Consider the following 21,683-nt stretch of genomic DNA (forward strand, 5'->3'; position numbering starts at 1 on the left):
TTTATTTCCAAATTGGTAAAAATTTGGCCAGTCAGTGTTTAGGGTTTGGTTATGGTAAGTTTTAGTTTTTGGCTAGTCTGGCTGTCAAGTAGTCCCCAACTTTCTCCCTTCCTATGTCTGTTAAATTGCCCTTTGTTGGGACAGCAAAGCTTATCTGATTCTGAAACACTGATGTCTACGCATAGAAACAGTAAGGATGAATGCATGATTTTGAAGAAATTTAATTGTTGGATCATGTAAATATCCAGTACAAAATCATGTTGTACAAAGCAGCTAGATGAATTAATGGGCATCGGGTCATGACAGGGCCCCTTTAAACAACTTCACATACTATAACCTCTCATAGTATTAATCCACATAGAAAAAAAATGTCTGCACCCCTATTCTCCATCATTCCCCTTAAGTGTGCACTTGCATACTTTCTCACATAGTAAGTAAGCCTTGTCCGAGCCAGAGCCCCTGTTTCTGTAGGGTGAGGCAGCTTGATGTACATGTACAGCCCCTGAACAGGATGCTACCTTCTTGCATGGATTTAACATTCCTATTCTTGTAAATCCATGACTGGTAGCGTGCAGGTGCACCATTTAGGAGAAGGGTGGAGAATTGGGACACAGCCATAGACTGCTCAATAACATAGTCAGCAACATAATATAGAGGCAACCTTAAGGCTAGCCAACTGTCTACATTAACATCTCTTTAGAAAGAGGACATCAGTACTGTATACTGTAGGCTAGCCATATCTGGCAGCTAACTCTTCTCTAGAAACCGCCAATAGCTTTGGCTTGTGTTGTTACACGATGCTTGATGTACTGTTTGTTTAATTTGTGTCCTTAGCTGAGCATGGTGTTAATGCACAAACATTTATTTATAGTGAAATTATGCTGCTGACACCCTACCCTGTATTAAAGAGAGACAATGGATATACCAATCCCAGATTGTCCCTTTAAAGAAGGAAAACAATAATGCAGTCTGCTGCTGTCATTTCTCCTTCTGACATAAACTAGATGTCAAACCCTCAGGGCAGTAGAAGAATAACAGTTGTTTTTCAGTGTGAAGGGTTTAGAAACCCAAATAAATGCTGTTTATCAAAGCCACATGTGCCACAATCTCAAACAGTCACTTACACAGTGGGCGCTCAATGGTCTTCTTGTTTAATTTACACAGTTTCTTATTATAATATTGAGCATATTATAGTAGTATACATTTTTAACAAGTGTGTTCTTGTCTTAGAGGACTGTCTAAGCTACCACACTATTTTCATCAAATTATAAGATTTTTTACATCCATGGGCACTTGGAAAATATTTTTGAAAAATAAAGTATCAAGTCCGATTTGTGTGAATCGTAAATGCTGCAGACATAGAGAAAAATATAATCATCATCGTGGCAATTACGTCAGTTGTGTTATTAGTTTGAAATGTCTGCTAAATGTAATCAGTCCTCAGGTTGGCCTTTAGTAGAGAGTAGCCACTGCTTGTTTTAGCTAGGCTGAATCCCAAATGGCAGCCTACTCCCTATATAGTACACTACTTTTGAACAGGGCCCTGGGCAAAATTAGTGGACTATAGGGAATAAAGGGTCTTTTAGGATGCATCTCAGCACTTTTTATCTCTTGATGTGCCGCTGCCCTCTGAGTGCTCCCTCATAAATTCCTCTTATCAGCTAAACGATATCAAAGCTGTTTGTTCATAAATCATAGAAAAATAATGCTTGGAGGCAATATCGCAATGCTACTACTGTTTAATTTGTCATTTGCGGCCTTGGACAATTTGGGGTTGATTTTGCTTCATTTGAATTTTCTTACTACATACATGTCAAACCATTTTATGATGGCAAACCATTTCATGACCATTTCATACGTATGTGTCAAACCATTTCATGATCCTAATATTGTATTGACCTTTACCTCCTATGTCAAGGACAATCCCAGGGGAATATCGACCCTCTTCCTCACAACTGAAATATCATATTTCACTTAATAGGCAGCGTTTTCCCCCACATAGTCCCAATATGTCAAGCCTGAGAATGCCCTTTTTGTCAGTGTGCACATCACAAATATATAGTCAACCATCAATCAATTACTTACATTTGAATGAAAAGGAAACTGTTTTAAAATACAGAAAAGCATACAGAGTAAAACACTAAGTAAGGAATTAATGTTTAATGGGAACTGCATGTTTTGTTTATACTAAGCAACACACTGCTACTGTAACCCTCTATGCTTTCATGTCTATAGACAGTCTTCCAATAAGAATACATAATAATAATAATAATAACTACTTTATTTGTATAGCGCATTTTAATACAAGTAAAAAGTGCTTCACTTCATAAAATAATAAAATAAAAAGTACTAACAAAGACAGGAAGGAAAATGACAAATGATAGCAAATTAAAATCATACCTTTAATGTATGATTTCAATGTATCTTTATAAAAGTGTGTCTTCAGCAGGGATTTAAAAAGAGGCACTGAATCGGCAAGCCTGATATACTCTGGCAGACCATTCCAAAGTCCAGGGGCCCTAATGGCAAATACCTGCTCTTCTTTCGTTTTCAACCTAGACTTTGGAATGGTCAGCAGTGCCCTGCCAGAGGATCTCAGGCTGCATCCTGGCTCATAGGGAGATACAATATCTGTGATATAGGATGGGGCTAAACCAAGCCTAGCCTTACATGCGATTAATACAATTTTAAAATATATTCTAAAAGTGACTGGTAGCCTGTGTAGAGAAGCTAAAATAGGTGTGATATGGTAACATTTTCTGGTGCCTGTTAAAAGCCGAGCTGCAGCATTTTGAACTAACTGTAGACAATGGAGTGATTTCTGACTGAGACATGCATACAAAGAGTAACAGTAATCTAGGCATGAGGAATAAAAACCATGTATAACTTTCTCCAGATCAGTGACTGAAATAAGACTTGACTTTAGCTATTTTTCTTAGATGATAAAAGCAGGACTGGACTACCGTTTTTACATGCAGTTCGAGGTCAAGGTCAAAGAAGACAAGGTTACTGGCCGTAGGCTTTACATTGGTGGACAAATGACCAAGGTTATTTACAATCTGGATGGGGGCCAAATAAAACATTCTCTGATTTTGTATCATTGAGCTGGAGAAAATGTTCAGACATCCAACATTTGATGTCAGCAAGACACTTGTGAAGGGTAGCTATGCTAGCTTGGTCACTGGGTCTGATTGGTAAATAAAGCTGTATGTCATCCACCTAGCAGTGAAACTGAATGTTATGATTGTGGATGATGTCACCAAGGGGACAGGTAAAAAAGGATGTGGCCCAGATTTGACCCCTGAGGGACACAATAGTGAATAGCTGCTGGGGACATTACTAAACCACCCATGCTCACGGAGAAACGTCTGCCACATAAATATGACCTGAACCAGTCGAGGTCAATGCCAGGGGTTCTCATCCACTTCTTCAGCCGGTCAACAAGGATGTTATGACAGATATTACAGTAACACTTTTTAAAGAGGGTGCCTTAAAAGTGAAGCATTATTGACATTAGTTCTTCAGATACATACAGTGCCCAGAGGAGCTTTTTGGTCCAGGTGTTTCAGCTACCCCCACAGAGAATATAGCCATGATCGAAATGATTGGCATCCTTGATTTTCGTTTATTGGCATCCTTGATTTTTTTAATTGAACCTTTATTTGATAAATATGAGCAAAAAATACTGAGCTATATTGCACGATAAATTCATTTGACAATTATATTATTTTAAACTAATACAATTGCTCATAGAAATATTTTTTATAACAATAATTAAAAACAAATCTGTATGTAAAGATTCGGTATGGAGGAATGGTCTAAGATCCCTCCCAATGTGTCCTCCAATCTCATAAAACATTTTAGCAAAAGGCTAAGTGCTGTTATCCTCACAAGTGGAGGGTACCAGAGTACTGAGCAATAATTTTGACAACCATTTTTTGGAGAAAACAATGTATTACTTGTTAAACAAAATCTCTTTCTCTGAGCAATTGTATTAGTATAATCAAAAAAAATTGCATAAAATACAGCTCAGTCTTTTTTCTCATCTTCATCAAGGGTGCCAATAATTTCGATCATGTGAGGCAGAATATATGCAAAACTATAAGGAGATGTGGATCAGGTATTGACAGTCAAAAAGGTGTGTTTTGTGACGTCCAACCCATAGAAATAGAACGAGTAGAGCGGTTGTCCCCCTTCAAGTCAATTATGCCATAGTGGGTGACTGGCGGACAGTTTGGGTGTACCCATAGAGATGAAGCATTCAGCCTCTCAGCAAGGCTTGTGTGACCTCAAAAGAGCATTGTGACATACAGAGTCATTGCTATAAGGGGGTAGATGGGACGCTAGAAGCCTGAAAACAAAACATAACTGTTCACTGTATTGTATCGATTTACAGATAAGCACACACAAGCTACGATAAAACTCACAAAATGCAGCTTTTTTTGTCCCAGAAACACTGAAAAATTAATAGGCGCTGTCTGTCTATCAAGTCCACCACAAAACCGCTTGCTGTTACTCCCTCCTTTGCAGGAAGCTTTTGAAAAAGAAAAGAGTAGAAGTTTGTTTGTATATAGAGATACTGTATTTGAGGGCCTGGTGTACAGAGTAAAGTACAACAAGTCTTTCCTCAGGAGTCCCCTGCTGCCTATCAGAGAAAGAGAAAAACCACTAATACTGACAGGATACACCTAGCTTCTTCCTCCTAGTCCTCCAGAGAGGTCAAACATCAACGGTGATCAACGACGGTAAAATACTGCCTCGTGTCTGTTTGTGTCCTCTTTGTTTTGTTCTATTGTTTGCCACTTCAACACAGTACCAGGAGTTCACTTTAGCTAGTGTGCGAGTGTTTGTTTGTTTGTGGTACGTTTTCCTTTAGCTCCCCTCTTACAAGCTCCTTCTCTCTCATTAGGAATCCCTGCAGCTGTCACTGTCCTCTCCCCCGTACAAGTCAGCTAGTTTCTTAAACCTGGGTCCCCACTCACTCAGGTAGTTATAGTCCTGGTCTCCCTCTGTGGTCATGGATCCCAGGGAGCTAAGGGACTCAGCAACTGAGCCGCTCCCTTCGTAGGCGTAGGTGGCCAGGGAGTCGTAGGGCGGTGCGGTGGGGTCCTGGTCGTTTTCCTGAAGCCTTTGGTTTATGAAGTTCCTGACGTCCGCGTTGTCCCTATGGGCTGGGGAAAGGATCACAGTCCGACGGACGGGAGGGTGCAGGGTCTCGGGCTTAATGTCCCTGCGCTGTTTGCTCTCCTCTGTGGCCTCTGGGTTGCGCAGCGTGCCGATATCAAAGGCCTGGGTGTCCTCCTCTCCGCCCCCTTCATCATTGTAGCTGACGACGTTGTCTCTCACATCCTCTTTGGAGATGATCAGAGGCTCCTTCTTCCTCTGCTGCCTCCTCAGGGCAGCGAACAGCACCACAATCACTATTGACACAAAAAGAGAGGGAAAGACAAAGAAGAACTTGAGTATGAGATGGGAGAGGAGAGGCGAGGAAAGGAGAGGTGAGCAAAGGAAAGGAGAGGAGTGTGCTTCGATACTGAGGAATGCATTGATCATGATCACTTCAGAAACAAGACAAAAAAGGCTGTGCATCTTTTGATATTTTTCCTTCTTGGGTTCCACCTATTTTCTGAAGGATAGCTTTTGTCTGTTGGGAACCATTGGTGGTGTGGATATATGATACGCTCACTAATGTACTTTGGTGGGCTGAGAAAGGCATGCGCTGCCACATAGGACGTGTGAGGTGGATGTGAAACATATAATTTATGTGTGTTGATGTGATTGATGCTTTAAATATGCTCTATGTAAGCCACATGCCAAATAACATTTTCTGTGTCATTTAAAAAGATTCATGGACAATAAAGCTTTTTTTATTGAACTGAATTGTACAGTACTCACTGAGCAGTATGAGGACACAGAAGATGATGGCCATGAGGGCTCCAGTGCTGAGGCCTGCGGTGAGTACCAGAGCTTCCTGGTTACACAGCTGCATGTTCCCCTCGCGGTCGCAGGTACAAACGTGCACCGTCAGGGTGTTGGTGCTGCTCTGCATGGGGAAGTCGCTGTCCGAGATCACCACGGGAACCAGATAGGTACTCCTCTGTAGCCGGCTGTAGCTATTCCGTCTGGTCAGGATACCTGCCGTGTTGTCTGTTGGAGAGAAAATTGTTAGCTACCATACAAGTTAGGTGGAAGAACGTTTCCCAGTTTTTTAAGAGGCTTGTTTTCTTTCAATGTATCTTGTCTCAAATGTACGGCCTTAAATATTATATTAGAGTGTGCTTAAATATATATGACTGGGTGTGATTTACAAATTGTGATCATGGCAGCTGTGGCATACATACAGCATGTTATGAATATACCAAATAAAAGACACTGACATTAAATGTGTGTCAACTGTTGTTCTACAGGAGGAAGGGTACATACCTTTATTGTCTCTGACGGTGAAGTTGGCTTTCACAGAAGCCTCATGCGCTAGACTGAAGAAGAACCTGTGTCCACCAATAGGCTCGTCAGCGTCTGCAGCACTTACTGTCTGAATCCTCTGAAAAAGGTAGGACAAATATGATCAAGCACAGATAACATACTTTATCTCGAGGAACAAGACAAATGTGTTAACTGATGAAGGTTATACACTGATAAAGGTTAGATCAGTTGGGGACCTTAGGTGGCAAAGAAGACCTGCTGTAGGGGTTTAAAATAATAGTACATTGTTTTCCATTACCTGGTTAGCCTTCGCATTTTCACAGACAAATGTCTCGTAGTAAGTGGCGAACGTAGGAGCGTTGTCATTAACGTCCAGTACTCTAACATAGACTGGTACACGACTCATCAGCCGTGGGTTGTCTGTGATACAAAGGGACATGACATTTAATAACAACACCAACTAAAAGACAATAACTGCCTTTGATATGATTGTGATACTGTTCTGTGTCTCAGCAAGCACTTTGGTGTAGGTCCCTCAAATTCAAATCTATACTTTGAAGTCAGTTCCACTGGTTTTTTTCATTCTTACCCTCTAATCAGGGACTGATTTAGACCGGCGACGGCAAGTGGGTGCAATAAATGATCAGGTAGAATAGAAAACCAGCAGTAGTCAGGATCGCGTAGTGTCAGATCTGAATACCCCTGCGCACAGTGGAAAATACTGTAGAACAGGGGTATTCAATTCTTACAATACGACAGTGGCTCGGACCCAGTAGGGGGAGATGAACAAACGCAAAGCAAGCACTGCTCTATGAGGTCCGGAGTAATGCTGGTATGTTGTTGTACCTGATCTGGTGTCCCAGGTCTGAATCAATCCATGATTACAGAGGAAGAATGAAAAAAATAATTACGTGGAACTGGCTTCAAGGTCCATATTGGATTTGGGGGCTATGGAAGTAGATCTACTTTGTCTTGTTGATACAATGATGCTAACTCAACTGCTCATACTACTGTACATGTAACTAGAAAGTACTGTAGTAATTCAACACACACACACACACACACACACACACACACACACACACACACACACACACACACACACACACAAACACACACGTACATCAATGATCAACAAGGCCAAGGCTTTCGTCTCTGTCAATCACTGCATTCTTATCGGCAAACTCAATAGCTTTGGCTTCTCAAATGACTGCCTCGCCTGGTTCACCAACTACTTCTCAGATAGAGTTCAGTGTGTCAAATCGGAGGGCCTTTTGTCTGGAACTCTGGCAGTCTCTATGGGGGTGCCACAGGGTTCAATTCTCAGGTCGACTCTTTTCTCTGTGTATATCAATGATGTCGCTCTTGCTGCTGGTGATTCTCTGATCCACCTCTACACAGATGACACCATTCTAACAAACCTCCAAACGAGCTTCAACGCCATACAACATTCCTTCCGTGGCCTCCAACTGATTTTAAATGCTAGTAAGTGCTAGTAAATTACTAACTAGTAATGCTAGTAAGTGCATGCTCTTCAACCGATTGCTGCCCGCACCCTCCCGCCCGACGAGCATCACTACTCTGGACGGTTCTGACCTAGAATATGTGGACAACTACAAATGTCTGGTTAGACTGTAAACTCTCCTTCCAGACTCACATTAAGCATCTCCATTCCCAAATTAAATCTAGAATTGGCTTCCTACTTCGCAACAAAGCCTCCTTCACTCATGCCGCCAAACATACCCTCGTAAAACTGACTATCCTACCGATTCTTGACTTCGGCGATGTAATTTACAAAATAGCCTCCAACACTCGATTCAGCAAACTGGGTGTAGTCTATCACAGTGCCGTCCGTTTATCACCAAATCCCCATATACTACCCACCACTGCAACCTGTATGCTCTCGTTGGCTGGCCTTCACTACATATCCATCGCCAAACCCACTGGCTCCAGGTCATCTATAAGTCTTGGCTAGGTAAAGCCCCGCCTTATCTCAGCTCACTGGTCACCATAGCAACACCCACCCGTAGCACGCGCTCCAGCAGGTATATTGCACTGGTCATCCCCAAAGCCAACACTTCCTTTGGCCGCCTTTCCTTCCAGTTCTCTGCTGCCAATGACTGGAACGAATTGCAAAAATCTCTGAAGCTGGAGTCTTATATCTCCCTCTCTAACTTTAAGCATCAGCTGTCAGAGCAGCTTACCGATCACTGTACCTGTACACAGCCAATCAATATTATTACTTACCTCCCCACTCTTCTACATTTGCAAACACTGTACATAGATTTTTCTGTTTTTATTTTCTTTAGTGTTACTGACTGTACGCTGGTTTATGTGTGACTCTGTGTTGTTGTTTTTGTTGCACTGGTTTGTCTTGGCCATGTTGCAGTTGTAAATGAGAACTTGTTCTCAACTGGCCTACCTGGTTAAATAAAGGTGAAATAAAAAAAACATGGTACTTACTGAACTCAGTGGCAATAACAGAGACATTGTGCCAGGCGATGTCCTCTCTGTCCAGAGTCCTCAGCATGAACACTGAGCCGTTACCTGGATGCACGTTGAGCACCCTGTCCATGTCTGTACGCCGGTCAATAGAGTACCTGCACATAGCAAACAAGTATAAGCTTCCTCACTTTGTTTTCATATAAACCCAATGCACTGTTGGCTGTGAGGCAGTGTATAAGCTTCTTCACGTTCGCAGGAATATTATGCACCCTGTCTTTGTCTGTGTGCTGTTCTATCGAGTACCTGTATCTGCACAAAACAAATGTCCAGTGCCGCATTATCACAACAATACGTCCTACTGCTACAAATATCATCCAATTTGAAAGCAATTTGGATGACTGACAGTTGTGGATTGGTTGTTCGGCTAAAAATAGAATGACTTCAAAAATGTTTATCTGTGCTAACATGGACACACAAACACAAAGGCATGCGCACACACACACACACACACACACACACACACACACACACACAACATTTATGTGCACCCACTCACACACACATACAGACACACACACACACACAGGTAATCCAGTCGTGTTGTGTTTCTCCACTTCCTAAGACTGACTGTTATACATCAGTTTGATTAATGGAGGATCAGAATTCGGTTGTGTCCCAAATTCAACCTATTTCCTATATAGTGCACTACTTTTGACCTGGGCCCATAGGGTGCCATTTAGTTGCAGATGTTGACAGGGAGAAGAGGGAAGGGGAGCGGAGCGAAGGAGGGAAGCATATCCCCGGGGGAGAGCATGAACCAGGGTGGTCAGTCGCTCAGGTATCGTGTACCATCGCACCCCCTACCCCAATCTTCCCTCTCTTCCATATACACCCTCTTCCACTCTCCCCTTTCACAACCACTATTTTTACTCTTTTTCCTGAACAACCAACTGTGTTAGCATCTATCTATCGATCGATCTATCTATCTATCTATCTATCTATCTATCTATCTATCTATCTATCTATCTATCTATCTATCTATCTATCTATCTATCTATCTGTCTGTCTGTCTGTCTGTCTGTCTGTCTGTCTGTCTGTCTGTCTGTCTGTCTGTCTGTCTGTCTGTCTGTCTGTCTGTCTGTCTGTCTGTCTGTCTGTCTGTCTGTCTGTCTGTCTGTCTGTCTGTCTGTCTGTCTGTCTGTCTGTCTGTCTGTCTGTCTGTCTGTCTGTCTGTCTGTCCTGTCTGTCTGTCCTGTCTGTCTGTCTGTCTGTCTGTCTGTCTGTCTGTCTGTCTGTCTGTCTGTCTGTCTGTCTGTCTGTCTGTCTGTCTGTCTGTCTGTCTGTCTGTCTGTCTGTCTAAATGCGCCCTACACACTCACAGACAAACACACACATACAGACACACTATTTGCCCCTCTCGTTTCTGACAGTTAGTCTAAGCTTGTTAAATCTGTTGCTGTTGGGGTGCTAATTGCCTTTCTAATATTCTCAATAATTCAGTCGGCTGGGCTCCTCCACTGATTAATATCAACAGATAAGTATGTATGTGTGTGTGTGTCTGTCCTCTCCCCTCCCCAATGTGTGTGTTTGTGTGCGTGCGTAGTACCTGACGGGACTGCGGCTGCTGTCTGGATCTGTGGCGCTGACTGATCCAATGATTGTGCCTACCGCCACGTCTTCTTTGACCTCCATGACATAGCCGACCCGGTCGAACACGGGCGGCTCGTCCACATCCTCCACGATCAGTTTGACCGTCGCCCCGTCCGTGGTCGCCGCATAGCGCAGGAACCGAGGGTCAGGGTTGGAGTTCTCCACCTGGATCCTTAGAGTGTAGGACCGCTTCCTCTCAAAGTCCAGAGACTGAGGAGACAGAGGTAGAATGGAGAAGAGAGGGTTAACAACTCACACACACTCAATCGCCAGATGACACATTTCTATTCCACTTTCTTTCCTTTTCACACAGACAAATCCTGTGACATGCAACACCCTCCTCGTCTAAGCAACGCACACACACGCACAGACACACACAGACACACCAAACAACGCGCACTCTATCAACAATTGAATTGATTCAGTGTGACTCAACCTCTCCGTTCCTCGTCAGTTGACACATTTTTAATTTACTTCCCCTCTCACACAGACAAATCCTGTAACTTGCAACACAATCCTCGTCGAAGACACACACAATATCAACAATTGAATTAATTCAGTGTAACTCAACGACTCCCTCTTTTTCTGGCTGCTTTCTGGTGTCTGGGGTGGCAGGGAGCCTAGTGGCTAGAGTGTTGGGCCAGTAACTGAAATGTTGCTAGTGTAGTAGAAGAACGTGAGAAGGTAATATACTCGCGACTGGTGACTTGCTGAAACCAGCCTGGTGAGTTGATTCAATATGGCATTGTCCGGAGTGATGGCTGTATATTTGCATCTCACAGGAGCGAGTCACACCTTTGCTGTAGCAATCTCCAGGATGAGAAGTTCTCATGGAAATCCTAGGGTCAGTCACCAGGAGAGGTGTGAAGACTGATGAAACTTGAATCGACTAAATTAATGTTCCTGTGTGAATTAAATTGTTGTGGTTGGTTTGTTTCAAGAGCTTATAAAGAGCTGCACATATGTCTTATTGCATTATATGTTTTCTGCTTGATGTATTTTTAAAGTGACTGGATTTAAATTGTATGTTGGGTTGACTGGTTATCAGGCACATTCCTATTGTCTGGTCATAACATTCAAATTGAGTTGATTAGTTTAGAATCTGGGTGTGTTTTCCTGTTTTCGTTTTCACTCGCAAAGTGTTAAGTAATTTTAATTCAAGCTCATGTGTGTATCAAACTCACAGTTTTTCTCTTAGAGATGATTCTGAACTGAAGACACATGTAACCATGTTAAGTCTTAGCCTATTGGGGATAGTAATTTACTCCGTGTTATTTTGTAATGTATGTATTTCATGTGCACTGTAATTGTTTGAGTGTCAATTCTTTCGTAATACATTCTATTAGTTGAATTGAGTAAATGCATTCCTCGTTTAACAGAGTAATTATTTGATTGACTATATGCCTATAATTTAATAGGGCTATTGATAGTTGTTAATTACACTATACACACAGCATATACAGTACGCGTGGTCTCTAACTGTGCATCTCTGAGCTGAGGTTAACTCGATAATGTAATGCTAGGACATTAATTGCCAGATATTAGCTCCTTGTTGCTCAGCCTCTTAATAATTGCATAACAGTAAACCTAGACATGTGTATCTTATAGTATTCTGAGTGGTGACGCAAGGCTCGCAACCTTGGCTGTACCCACTGGATACGGGTATGGGCCTATAGCATTCACATAATAATGGAGTCAGATTGATAAATGTAGTTTATTATTATTCAACATACATAATGGAGACCCCTCATCCTCAGTCGATGGGGATTTCCACCAACCTACATAATGGTTGGATCATTTCAACCAAACTAAATGGTGACTCATCCAGCTATTGGCGATTTCTATATTACATTACACTAGTTCAAATCCCCAAGCCGACAAGGTGAGAAATCTGTTGATGTGCCCTTGAGCAAGGCACTTAACCCTAATTGCACCAAGTCTAGGTGCAAGAGGCTTCTAAACGGCTTCTACCCCCAAGTCATAAGACTCCTGAACATCTAATCCTGAACAGCACCCCCTCTCCCTATTTTACACCGCTGCTACTCTCTGTTGTTATCATCTATGCATAGTCACTTTAATAACTCTACCTACATGTACATATTACTTCAACTAACCGTTGCCCCCGCACATTAACTCTGTACCGGTACCCCCCTGTGTATCGTCTCGCTACTGTTATTTTACTGCTGCTCTTTAATTACTTGTTACTTGTCTTTCTTATTCTTACTCATATTTTTTTTAAACTGCATTTTTGGTTAGCGGCTCGTAAGTAAGCATTTCACTGTTAGGTCTACAACTGTTGCATTCGGCGCATGTGACTAATAGAATTTGATTTGATAATGGCAGCCCCTGGCAGTGACCCCACTCTCCGAGGGTGTCTCGGGAGAGTTGGGATATGCAACAAAAAAACATTTCCAATTCACACATGCGTGTGTGAAAATAGGACAAATATAAGCACCACACAATTAGTATTATATTCTGTCTTTAGTAAATTAACTCAGGTATGCGGTGTAAAAAAGGTTTAAAGCTCTCTCCTCTTCTTTCTATTTGTGTGAATCCCAATAATCTCTCCTTTCTCCTGAAGTTTGCACTTGTTTGATTCTAAGCGACTTTGGATCCATCATATAAATACCATGTAGTATTATTATTATTATTCCCTTCATGGCCTTGAAAGGAAATTACTGGTATATGCTATGGAAACTCTAGCCATGGGATGAAACCTCTGGCTCTGTGCTCCATCTTTAAGAGTGTCATCACACCAACGCTCTCTGGAAAGAACACATCTGACGTGTGCCTTTAGCTGTGAGGGAGCTACTGCCAAATCAAATGCAGTCATTTAACCGGAGAGGTAGGTGTGTATGTGTGCGTGCGCACTTGCATCAGTGCAGGTTTTTCAATGCCAATGAGCTTTCAACTGGCTACTGTCTGCCTGTACCGAACTTGATATCAAACAAATACAGACATTTGATATGACCCTTCATACTCAATAAATCATTGATTTATTTTTTGTCCTGCTTGGCTTTTCCTCAAGACAGGGGTTTAATGATGTCAACATGAGCATGTGTTGTTTGGTGACAGTGCTAGTGGTACAGGAGAAATGGCATGCCCTTTTACCTAGATGAGCCATTTAATTAAAGTAGGCTTGGTTGTAGACCAGACTCGGTACACACCCGCACATACACACAGAGCGCGAGAGAGCGAGCCTAGATCCCTCCAATATCATTACAACGGTAGCATCAGCAGAAGGCAATTACATCTCCCTCCACTCAATGATGACCTGGTGGAAGTGGCGTGATCGATTTAAAGCCACACTAGAGGATAAGGGGGCGCTTGATAAAGCAACAATCTGATTCTGTTTAATACATCAAAACATACTATAGCTCAGAGCACCCAGAGGACTACTGACTGGTTCTGGTGAAATAAATACCTAGCATCAATCTGATCTGCACTCAGAAACCGTGACTAAGAATACATCCTATCTGAGCATGTGAATGTAAAATCTGACATGACTGGATAGCAATGTGGCAAACTCCACCCTTTCAAAAGGCAAGGTGAAGCAGTTACCATATCACTTAAATCTACCAAATACTTTTAGGGCCCTAGGGAGTACTGGTTAGGGGTTGATTTGGAATCCAAACATTTTGAACAAGTGTGGACAGTAGTACGGTCTAGCACAGTGTTTCCCAAACTCTCTCCAAGGAGTGCACGTTTTGGTTTTTGCCCGAACACTACACAGCTTAATCAAGTTACCCAAGCTTGAGGATTCGTTGATTATTTGAATCAACTGTGTAGTGCTAGGGAAAAAAACAAAACGTACACCCCTTGGGGCCCCGAGGACCGAGTTTGGGAAACCTTGATCTAGTGTTTATAGGGGTTACGGTTCAATTTTGAATCCAGCCATACTGAACTTTCTGAGTGTGATAACACCTAGGGAGTAGGGTCGAATGCCCCATGAACGAGGGACTAGGAGTGATTTGGAATCCAGCCGTACTGTCAGTCGCTCTGGATAAGAGCGTCTGCTAAATGACGTAAATGTAAAAATTAGGGGCAAAGGAATAGGGACTAGGGACAAAGGGTAGTGGTAGATTTGGAATCCAGCCATTCACTGACCTTCCTGAGGGTGATGACACCATCCTGTGTGCTCCTATTGGTTGAGATGTCGAACATGGCGGGGCCGTCGCTGCTGGTGATTCGGTAGTTCATCTCAGCGTTCCTGCCGATGTCAGCGTCCGTAGCTCGCAGCACAGCCACCGTCGTGCCTGGTTCTGTCGACTCGGGAGCTTTGAACTCATACAGACCTGGAGGAAAGACATACACACATCCGTTGTTGTTGTTTTTTCCATCTGTACCACCTGGATCAACCCCTAAACTCATACTTTTAAATACTGTACATCTTAAAAGCCAAGATCAATCAATCTTGCATCATTTATTCAACTCTGAATACAATGGACCATACATAGCTAGTTATTTTCACCAGATGATTTCCTGGTTTGAGCCAGATAAATTGATGCGTCCCTGTCTGCCAGCTTGAGCACCCCACTGTATCTCATATGCTTAAATAAATAGCTGGTCTGGTCTGCAGAGGGATGGACCTGTTATACACACAGGCTGCATATACAAACACCACTGACACCCTCATAAAACATGCTGACATCATTCTGGCAACGCCTGAGTCGGCAGGTCCCACACACACATCTTGCATGCACACACTCAAGTGTACACACACACACACACACACACACACACACACACACACACACACACACACACACACACACACACACACACACACACACACACACACACACACACACACACACAAAGGCATGGGCACACACACAGACTCAGACATGTTTGTTTTACTATCGTTGTAGGAACAAACAATGAATTCCCATTCAAAATCCTATTTTCCTCAACCCTAACCTTAACCCCTAACCATAACTATCCTTGTGAGGATTTATGGTCTCCACAAGGATAGTAAAACCACACACACACACACACACACACACACACACACACACACACACACACACACACACACACACACACACACACACACACACACACACACACACATCCCACTATGGAGAAGTTTCCCAGGCTAACAAGTATTCAGCATTGGGTTGAGAGGTATAATATACAAAAATTATATCGCTGCCTGACACTGGGTGTCCCATTACAATATCCACTTGCCCTCACTCTCTTTCTCTTTCTACCTGCCCCCTCTCTTCATCACTCCCTCCATTTATTCCTCCCCGTCTCACCTTCTCTTCCTTTCTATCCATCCCAACCCCTTCCATCCCTCCCTTCCTGTTCTGTCCATTGAGGTGAGGTGCAGTGACAGTGTTTGTCTCCCTGTTGTAGAGGGTGATAAATGGAGTCAGGGTTTCTACGTTTGTGTGAGTTTTGTCACGTGAAGAGTTGTTTGGCTTGTATGCGTTGATTCTAACAAAGTGTAACACGCCCACACACACACACACACACACACGCAAACACACAGAGATAAACACAGAGACATAGAAGCACACACACACACTGCTGTTATTGAGGGGAAACAAAATGACACCAGTAATCTGTCAATCTGATGCAGCTGCCTTTGCAATTCACCAGATGCACCAGAGAGGGAGAGAGCAAGGGAAAGCGAGGGACATGAGACAGTGTGTGAGTGGAGATTGAAGGAAAGTGGGAGAGTGTATGAGAAAAAGATGAATGGCAAAAGAAACACTGAAAGCGAGGACGAGGAAGGAGAAAAAAATTAGAAACAAAGGACAGTAGCGGAGCCACACACAGTGACATTGAGAGCGTTAAAGAGAGCAAGAGAAAGAGATTGAGAATGACTGAGAGAAAGAGAATGAAAGTGATAGAGTTAGAGATAAAGAGAGAGCGACAGAGAAAGAGTGAAGAAGATAAAACCCACAGTGTACTCTTTTCATTTAATAGGGATTAGCAGGCTGATCTGATGCACTGTGCAGGACCCTTCACTCTCTCATATGGCTCTACATTTAATTATGCCTTGCCTTCAAGAGAGCGGTACTGCCACACACACACACACACACACACACACACACACACACACACACACACACACACACGCCACAGCAGCACAGTAATACTTGCTGCAATAATCCACATTCATTTTGAAATTGCCACCAGATGGAGGCTGCCTGGTTGGCACAAGCCTGTATAGTCAACTGAGTTTTATATTCAGGGGACTGATGTGTCTGTGTGAGATAGGGTGCACGTGTGTGTGTGTGTGTGTGTGTGTGTGTGTGTGTGTGTGTGTGAGTGCATGTGCATACACACATCTGTCTGTTTGTGTGCACTATACTCACTCTTTGGGAAGCGTGGTGGGTTGTCATTGACATCAGAGAGGGTAATGCTGACTGTGGTGGTCCCTGATAACCCACCCATCTGTCCAGCCATGTCTTTAGCCTGGATCACAACCACATAGTTCTCCTTGGTCTCCCTGTCCATGTTAGGCAGGGCTGTCTTGATCACACCTGAATGTGAAGGACAGACAGTCAGGACAGACGGTCAAAGTGATGCAAGATTAGATACTTCTGATAGAGATAGATATATATAGCACTAACACTTTTTCCAAAGAGGAAATAATAATTGAATATCAAACAATAGGGGATGTGAGGGTTGATGGTGCACATCATTCAAACCTAGTTCTGAGCAGCGTTGGTGAAACGCACAGTGAACGCAGGGGTATAAAACTCTCATCCTGCTCTTTCATCACTTAGGATGTGGCAGCAGGGGAGGAGGGAGAACAGAGGAGTGTGTGTGTGTATCTCACTCGCTGAAGGACAGCTAGCAACTGAAAAACATGCTAGTCCATTCAAGTAGTTCTGAGGGGGAACAATACATAGATATACAGTATGTGTGTGTACTGTATGTATACACCAATACACTCTGATACACTCATAGACACAGGGCGAGAGAGAGAATCATACTTATGATGTCCAAGCCTGCCTTTGTGTAGGGGGGATGTCAGTTTACATGGCACATCTGGCATAAACCATATTACTGTTAATCCTGCGATTAATATATTTTTTGGGTCGCCATTTCCCTTTTGTTTAAGCAAAAAACACATTTGGGATCCAATCCAAAGCACACATTACAAATGATTAAATATAGCAGTGGAGACGGAGCAGTGGGATTGAAAAGCGGCGGTTGGTGGAGATTCTGTCCTTCTTTTCTGTCATGTCTTTTCAGTCTGACACGGGAGTTAATAGCCGCAGTGAACGCACACGTACACACACACACACACAGTCTCCAGACGTGGTAGTGACGGGGTAGTGCACTGTTCATATCCTGGTTCACTCGCAGTATGAATTTGGGTTCCATTCAGGTGTTAGTTGAATCTTCAGTGAGGCAGGTTAATGGCACCTTGTGTATACTTCCCTGTTCACTCTCTGGGAACATTGCTCCCTTGAGCCACAGATAGACTGTAGAGGGTAAATATTATAGAACACTGTATTTGCATTGTAACTGACCCTACCTCTCCTTTCTGTCTACAGAAAAGCAAAAAGACAGGGTCTGTTAACACTGACCTGTGTTGGGCTCTACGGAGAAGTATGGCTGTCCCTGCAGGATGCTGTAGACCACCCTGGCACTGTTACCATATGTAGGGTCATCAGCGTCTGTAGCGGTCACCTGCGTCACCACCGTGCCTGGGGAAGGAAAGAGGGAGGAGAAGAAAAAAAAGAGGGTAACTTGGTGAGCAAAGTTATACACATGGAATGGAGTGGGCGTTGGGGAACACTCAATAACACAAGATTCAAGACAACTTCCTGAATAAGGCCAATAAAGTGAACTGGACTGAACTGAAGTCTTTGGTGGCGTCACAAATGACCCCCCCCCCCCCCCCCCCAAAAAAAAAATGCATACTATTCTATGCCCTCTAAACATATAATTTCCTATACGCTATACAAATCTCACAGGCACCGTACGCAGCAGTACCAGCCAGTATAGCAGCTCTGCTGTTTGCAAACCCCTAAAAACCTATTAGTGTATCTCGAGTGTCTAACAACCCTATATCTGATCCAAGGCAACGGCTGTGATCCATTTTCCTTATCAAAGAGGCAGAGAATGATATTCCAACAGAACAAAGGGGCAAAGTGTTCGTCAAATAGTACCTCCCAGCGATGCCTAGTGGGGCCCAGTGTTGACTCATTAAATGCATAAGAATAATTAATTGAGTAGAACTATTTAATGGCAATGAACATAAATATAGAATTGTGCAATTGGCATTGGAATCGTGACCAACTGAAACCTCTAATTCTAATTCAGTGTCAATGTGAGGTCTGCACGGGTGAAACTAGTGGGAGTTTTACATTGCTGCACAAACATCTGAAGTTACTTTTCTCTTTAACCTCCTTATTGAATAAATAAAGTGTAAGCTAATTTCTTTGATGATATCACTTTGCTTTCTGTAGAGGGAATGCTCAGTATTTCACAGGACAAAGTGTCCAGTCGATTGTACTATAAAGGCCTGTCCAGAACAGGCCCTCTTTCAAGGCACACCTCACTTGTGGCTATGGGCAACTGCTTTTCTTCCTTAGAGTTTGTAAACAGGCTGACAGTTTGTCACTTGTCGGTGTTATGTGACCAATGTCACTATTTAGTGTTAAGTGTATACTTCACATACCCTAATATCTGAACTGCATGATTAATCGTCTTGAATTCCAACTACATTATTGACATACACCAGGCAAAAAACAGAGTTTTTAATGTGTTGTAATTGATAACTGAACAGAGTATTCAAAAGATTAGCTCAAGTATGTAATATAATCAGCATCATTGGGCCGCTTCACTTAGTTTGTTTGGCTGTAATAAAACAGTTAATGGCCTGTAATCATTCGCATTTAACGACTCAATTTATTCACCCCAAATGGCAACCTATTCTCTATGGGCCCTGCTCAAATGTAGTGCACTACATAGGGAATAGGGTGCTATTTGGGATGTAGACAATCTTTCCTCTCATTATTATGATTGATAAAGCCCTCTTTGATCCAACAGGATAGGCGTTTGTTTGTAACAACTTTAGCTTGTCTCACACATAAGCCTTCTAATCCTGCTATCCATTGCAGATACAAGTATGGCATATATTATTACCACTGACCGCATGAGATCCCCCTCTTTTATAATGATGTCCAGGCTATCAGTTTAACTGTGGAACTGTTTAACAATGGTCGGTCAGGCTATGAGTTACAGTTACACACAGGGCAAAACAGGATGACATGGTTATGACTTGACAACGAGAAACATTTTAACCACTTCTGCCCTGGTAGGTGTCTGTGGTAAGAAGTGAGTAAGATGGATGTAGGGCTGTTCTCTGTAGCCTACTTCTGTCATACGTACCAAGAGGTTACATCTCTGGTACGTGAGTGAAGTAGGGGTAAGGGTGTAGGTGATCATACATATTCAGTGGGGACATCTCAGGTATGTGTGTGAATTAAGGGTTAGGGTGTAGGTGTTCATACGTACCCAGTGGGGACATCTCAGGTACCTCTGTGAAGTAGGGGTCCTTGGTAAACTTGGGCTCATTGTCGTTAATGTCATGGATCTTGATGATAAACTCTGACTCTCCCTCTAGAGAGGTGTTAGTGATTCTGTTGACGGCCTTGGCCCGGAGCGTGTAGTAGGCCTTCTCCTCCCGGTCCAATCTCTTAGTGGCATGGATATCCCCAGAGTTCTCATCGATGATGAACAGACTACCGGCTCCATCACCGGTCAGGACATATCGTATGCTACCATCACCCCGGTCCCCGTCTGAGTGGAGCTGTAGAGTAATGAGAAACAAAGGGGACGAAGTCAGTTCACAATAGCACTCAATCACAATGCAAAGGATTTGTAATGAATATGCACATTTCAATTATTGGACTCCTCTTGGGACAAACAAAGAAACTTCAATAGTTTATGGCACTCTGTGCTAGTGACTGATTGTAAATGATCTGAAGACAAATAATCTAATTGTGACACAACGATATCCTGACCATTTACATATATTTCAAAAATTACTTTTTAGGTGTTTGATTTAAGATATTTGTGTTGTCCCCAATTTCCTATGCCATTTACTGAAATAATTATAATTTCATAGAAATGTAATCAGGTTGAGTGTGACCTGTGTGTCCTATGTCTGTTCTTACTAACTCCGAGGAGATCAGATTTCTCTAACATGCTGTAGAAACATGACATGATATTTTCACTTCTTCTTTTCTTCAATCATCTCCTCTCCTATCAATCTCCTCTCTACTCCACTATTTGCTCACTCTCCTGATGTGGCCTGTTTCTGTCTGCATGAACAACAGCTTAGCTTGTTCTGACATTTTAATACAGCCACCAAATCTCCTCAACATATTCATGTCTGGGAACTCATCAAAATCTTGTCTGCGTCCTGAATGGTACCGAAATCCCTATATAGTGCACTTCCAGGGCCCATAGATATCTGGTCAAAAGTAGTACACTATACTGTATAGGCAATAGGGTACTATTTGGGACACAACACGTGTCCTTCCTCTCTTTCCTCCTGTTGTTTCCCATCCTTTTTTATTTATATTTTAGTGCATTCAGAAAGTATTCAGACCCCTTGACTTTATCCACATTTTGTTACATTACAGCCTTATTCTAAAATGGATTCCATTTTTCTACTGAATCTACTGAAATATCACATTTACATAAGCATTCAGAGCCTTTACTCAGTACTTTGTTGAAGCACCTTTGGCAGCGATTACAGCCTCGGGTCTTCTTGGGTATGATGCTACAAGCTTGGCACACATGTATTTGGGGAGTTTATTCCATTCTTCTTTGCAGATCCTCTCAAGCTGTCAGGTTAGATGGGGTAGTTGCTGCACAGCTATTTTCAGGTCTCTCCAGAGATGTTCGATCGGGTTTAAGTCTGACTGGGCCACTCAAGGACAATCAGAGACTTGTCCCGAAGTCACTCCTGTGATGTCTTGGCTGTGTGCTTAGGGTCGATGTCCTGTTGGAAGGTGAACCTTTGCCCCAGTCTGAGGTCCTGAGTGCTCTGGAGCAGGTTTTCATCAAGCATCTTTCTGTACTTTGCTCCGTTCATCTTTCCCTTGATCCTGACTAGTCTCCCAGTCCCCGACGGTGAAAAAACATTCCTACAGCATGATGCTGCCACCACCATTCTTCACCGT

At 42.8% G+C, this 21,683-nt stretch overlaps 1 protein-coding gene across 1 annotated transcript in view; it reads right to left on the reverse strand.

The window, feature by feature from the left end:
* Positions 1-205: 205 nt before the first annotated feature.
* The window catches only part of LOC115195866 (cadherin-6-like), a 97,627-nt gene continuing 76,149 nt past the window's right edge, over positions 206-21,683 (reverse strand). The window contains exons 3-12 of the mRNA XM_029756183.1: positions 20,008-20,302; positions 18,072-18,191; positions 16,848-17,015; positions 14,626-14,813; positions 10,475-10,728; positions 8,887-9,023; positions 6,722-6,843; positions 6,424-6,541; positions 5,896-6,147; positions 206-5,420 (exon numbers count right to left, since the gene is read on the reverse strand). Coding sequence (XP_029612043.1) covers positions 4,906-5,420; positions 5,896-6,147; positions 6,424-6,541; positions 6,722-6,843; positions 8,887-9,023; positions 10,475-10,728; positions 14,626-14,813; positions 16,848-17,015; positions 18,072-18,191; positions 20,008-20,302 — 2,169 coding nt within the window. The 3' untranslated portion in view covers positions 206-4,905. The remainder of the gene's footprint in view (positions 5,421-5,895; positions 6,148-6,423; positions 6,542-6,721; positions 6,844-8,886; positions 9,024-10,474; positions 10,729-14,625; positions 14,814-16,847; positions 17,016-18,071; positions 18,192-20,007; positions 20,303-21,683) is intronic.

Source organism: Salmo trutta, chromosome 6 (genome assembly GCF_901001165.1).
Source record: "Salmo trutta chromosome 6, fSalTru1.1, whole genome shotgun sequence".
Classification (NCBI taxonomy): Eukaryota; Metazoa; Chordata; class Actinopteri; order Salmoniformes; family Salmonidae; genus Salmo; species Salmo trutta.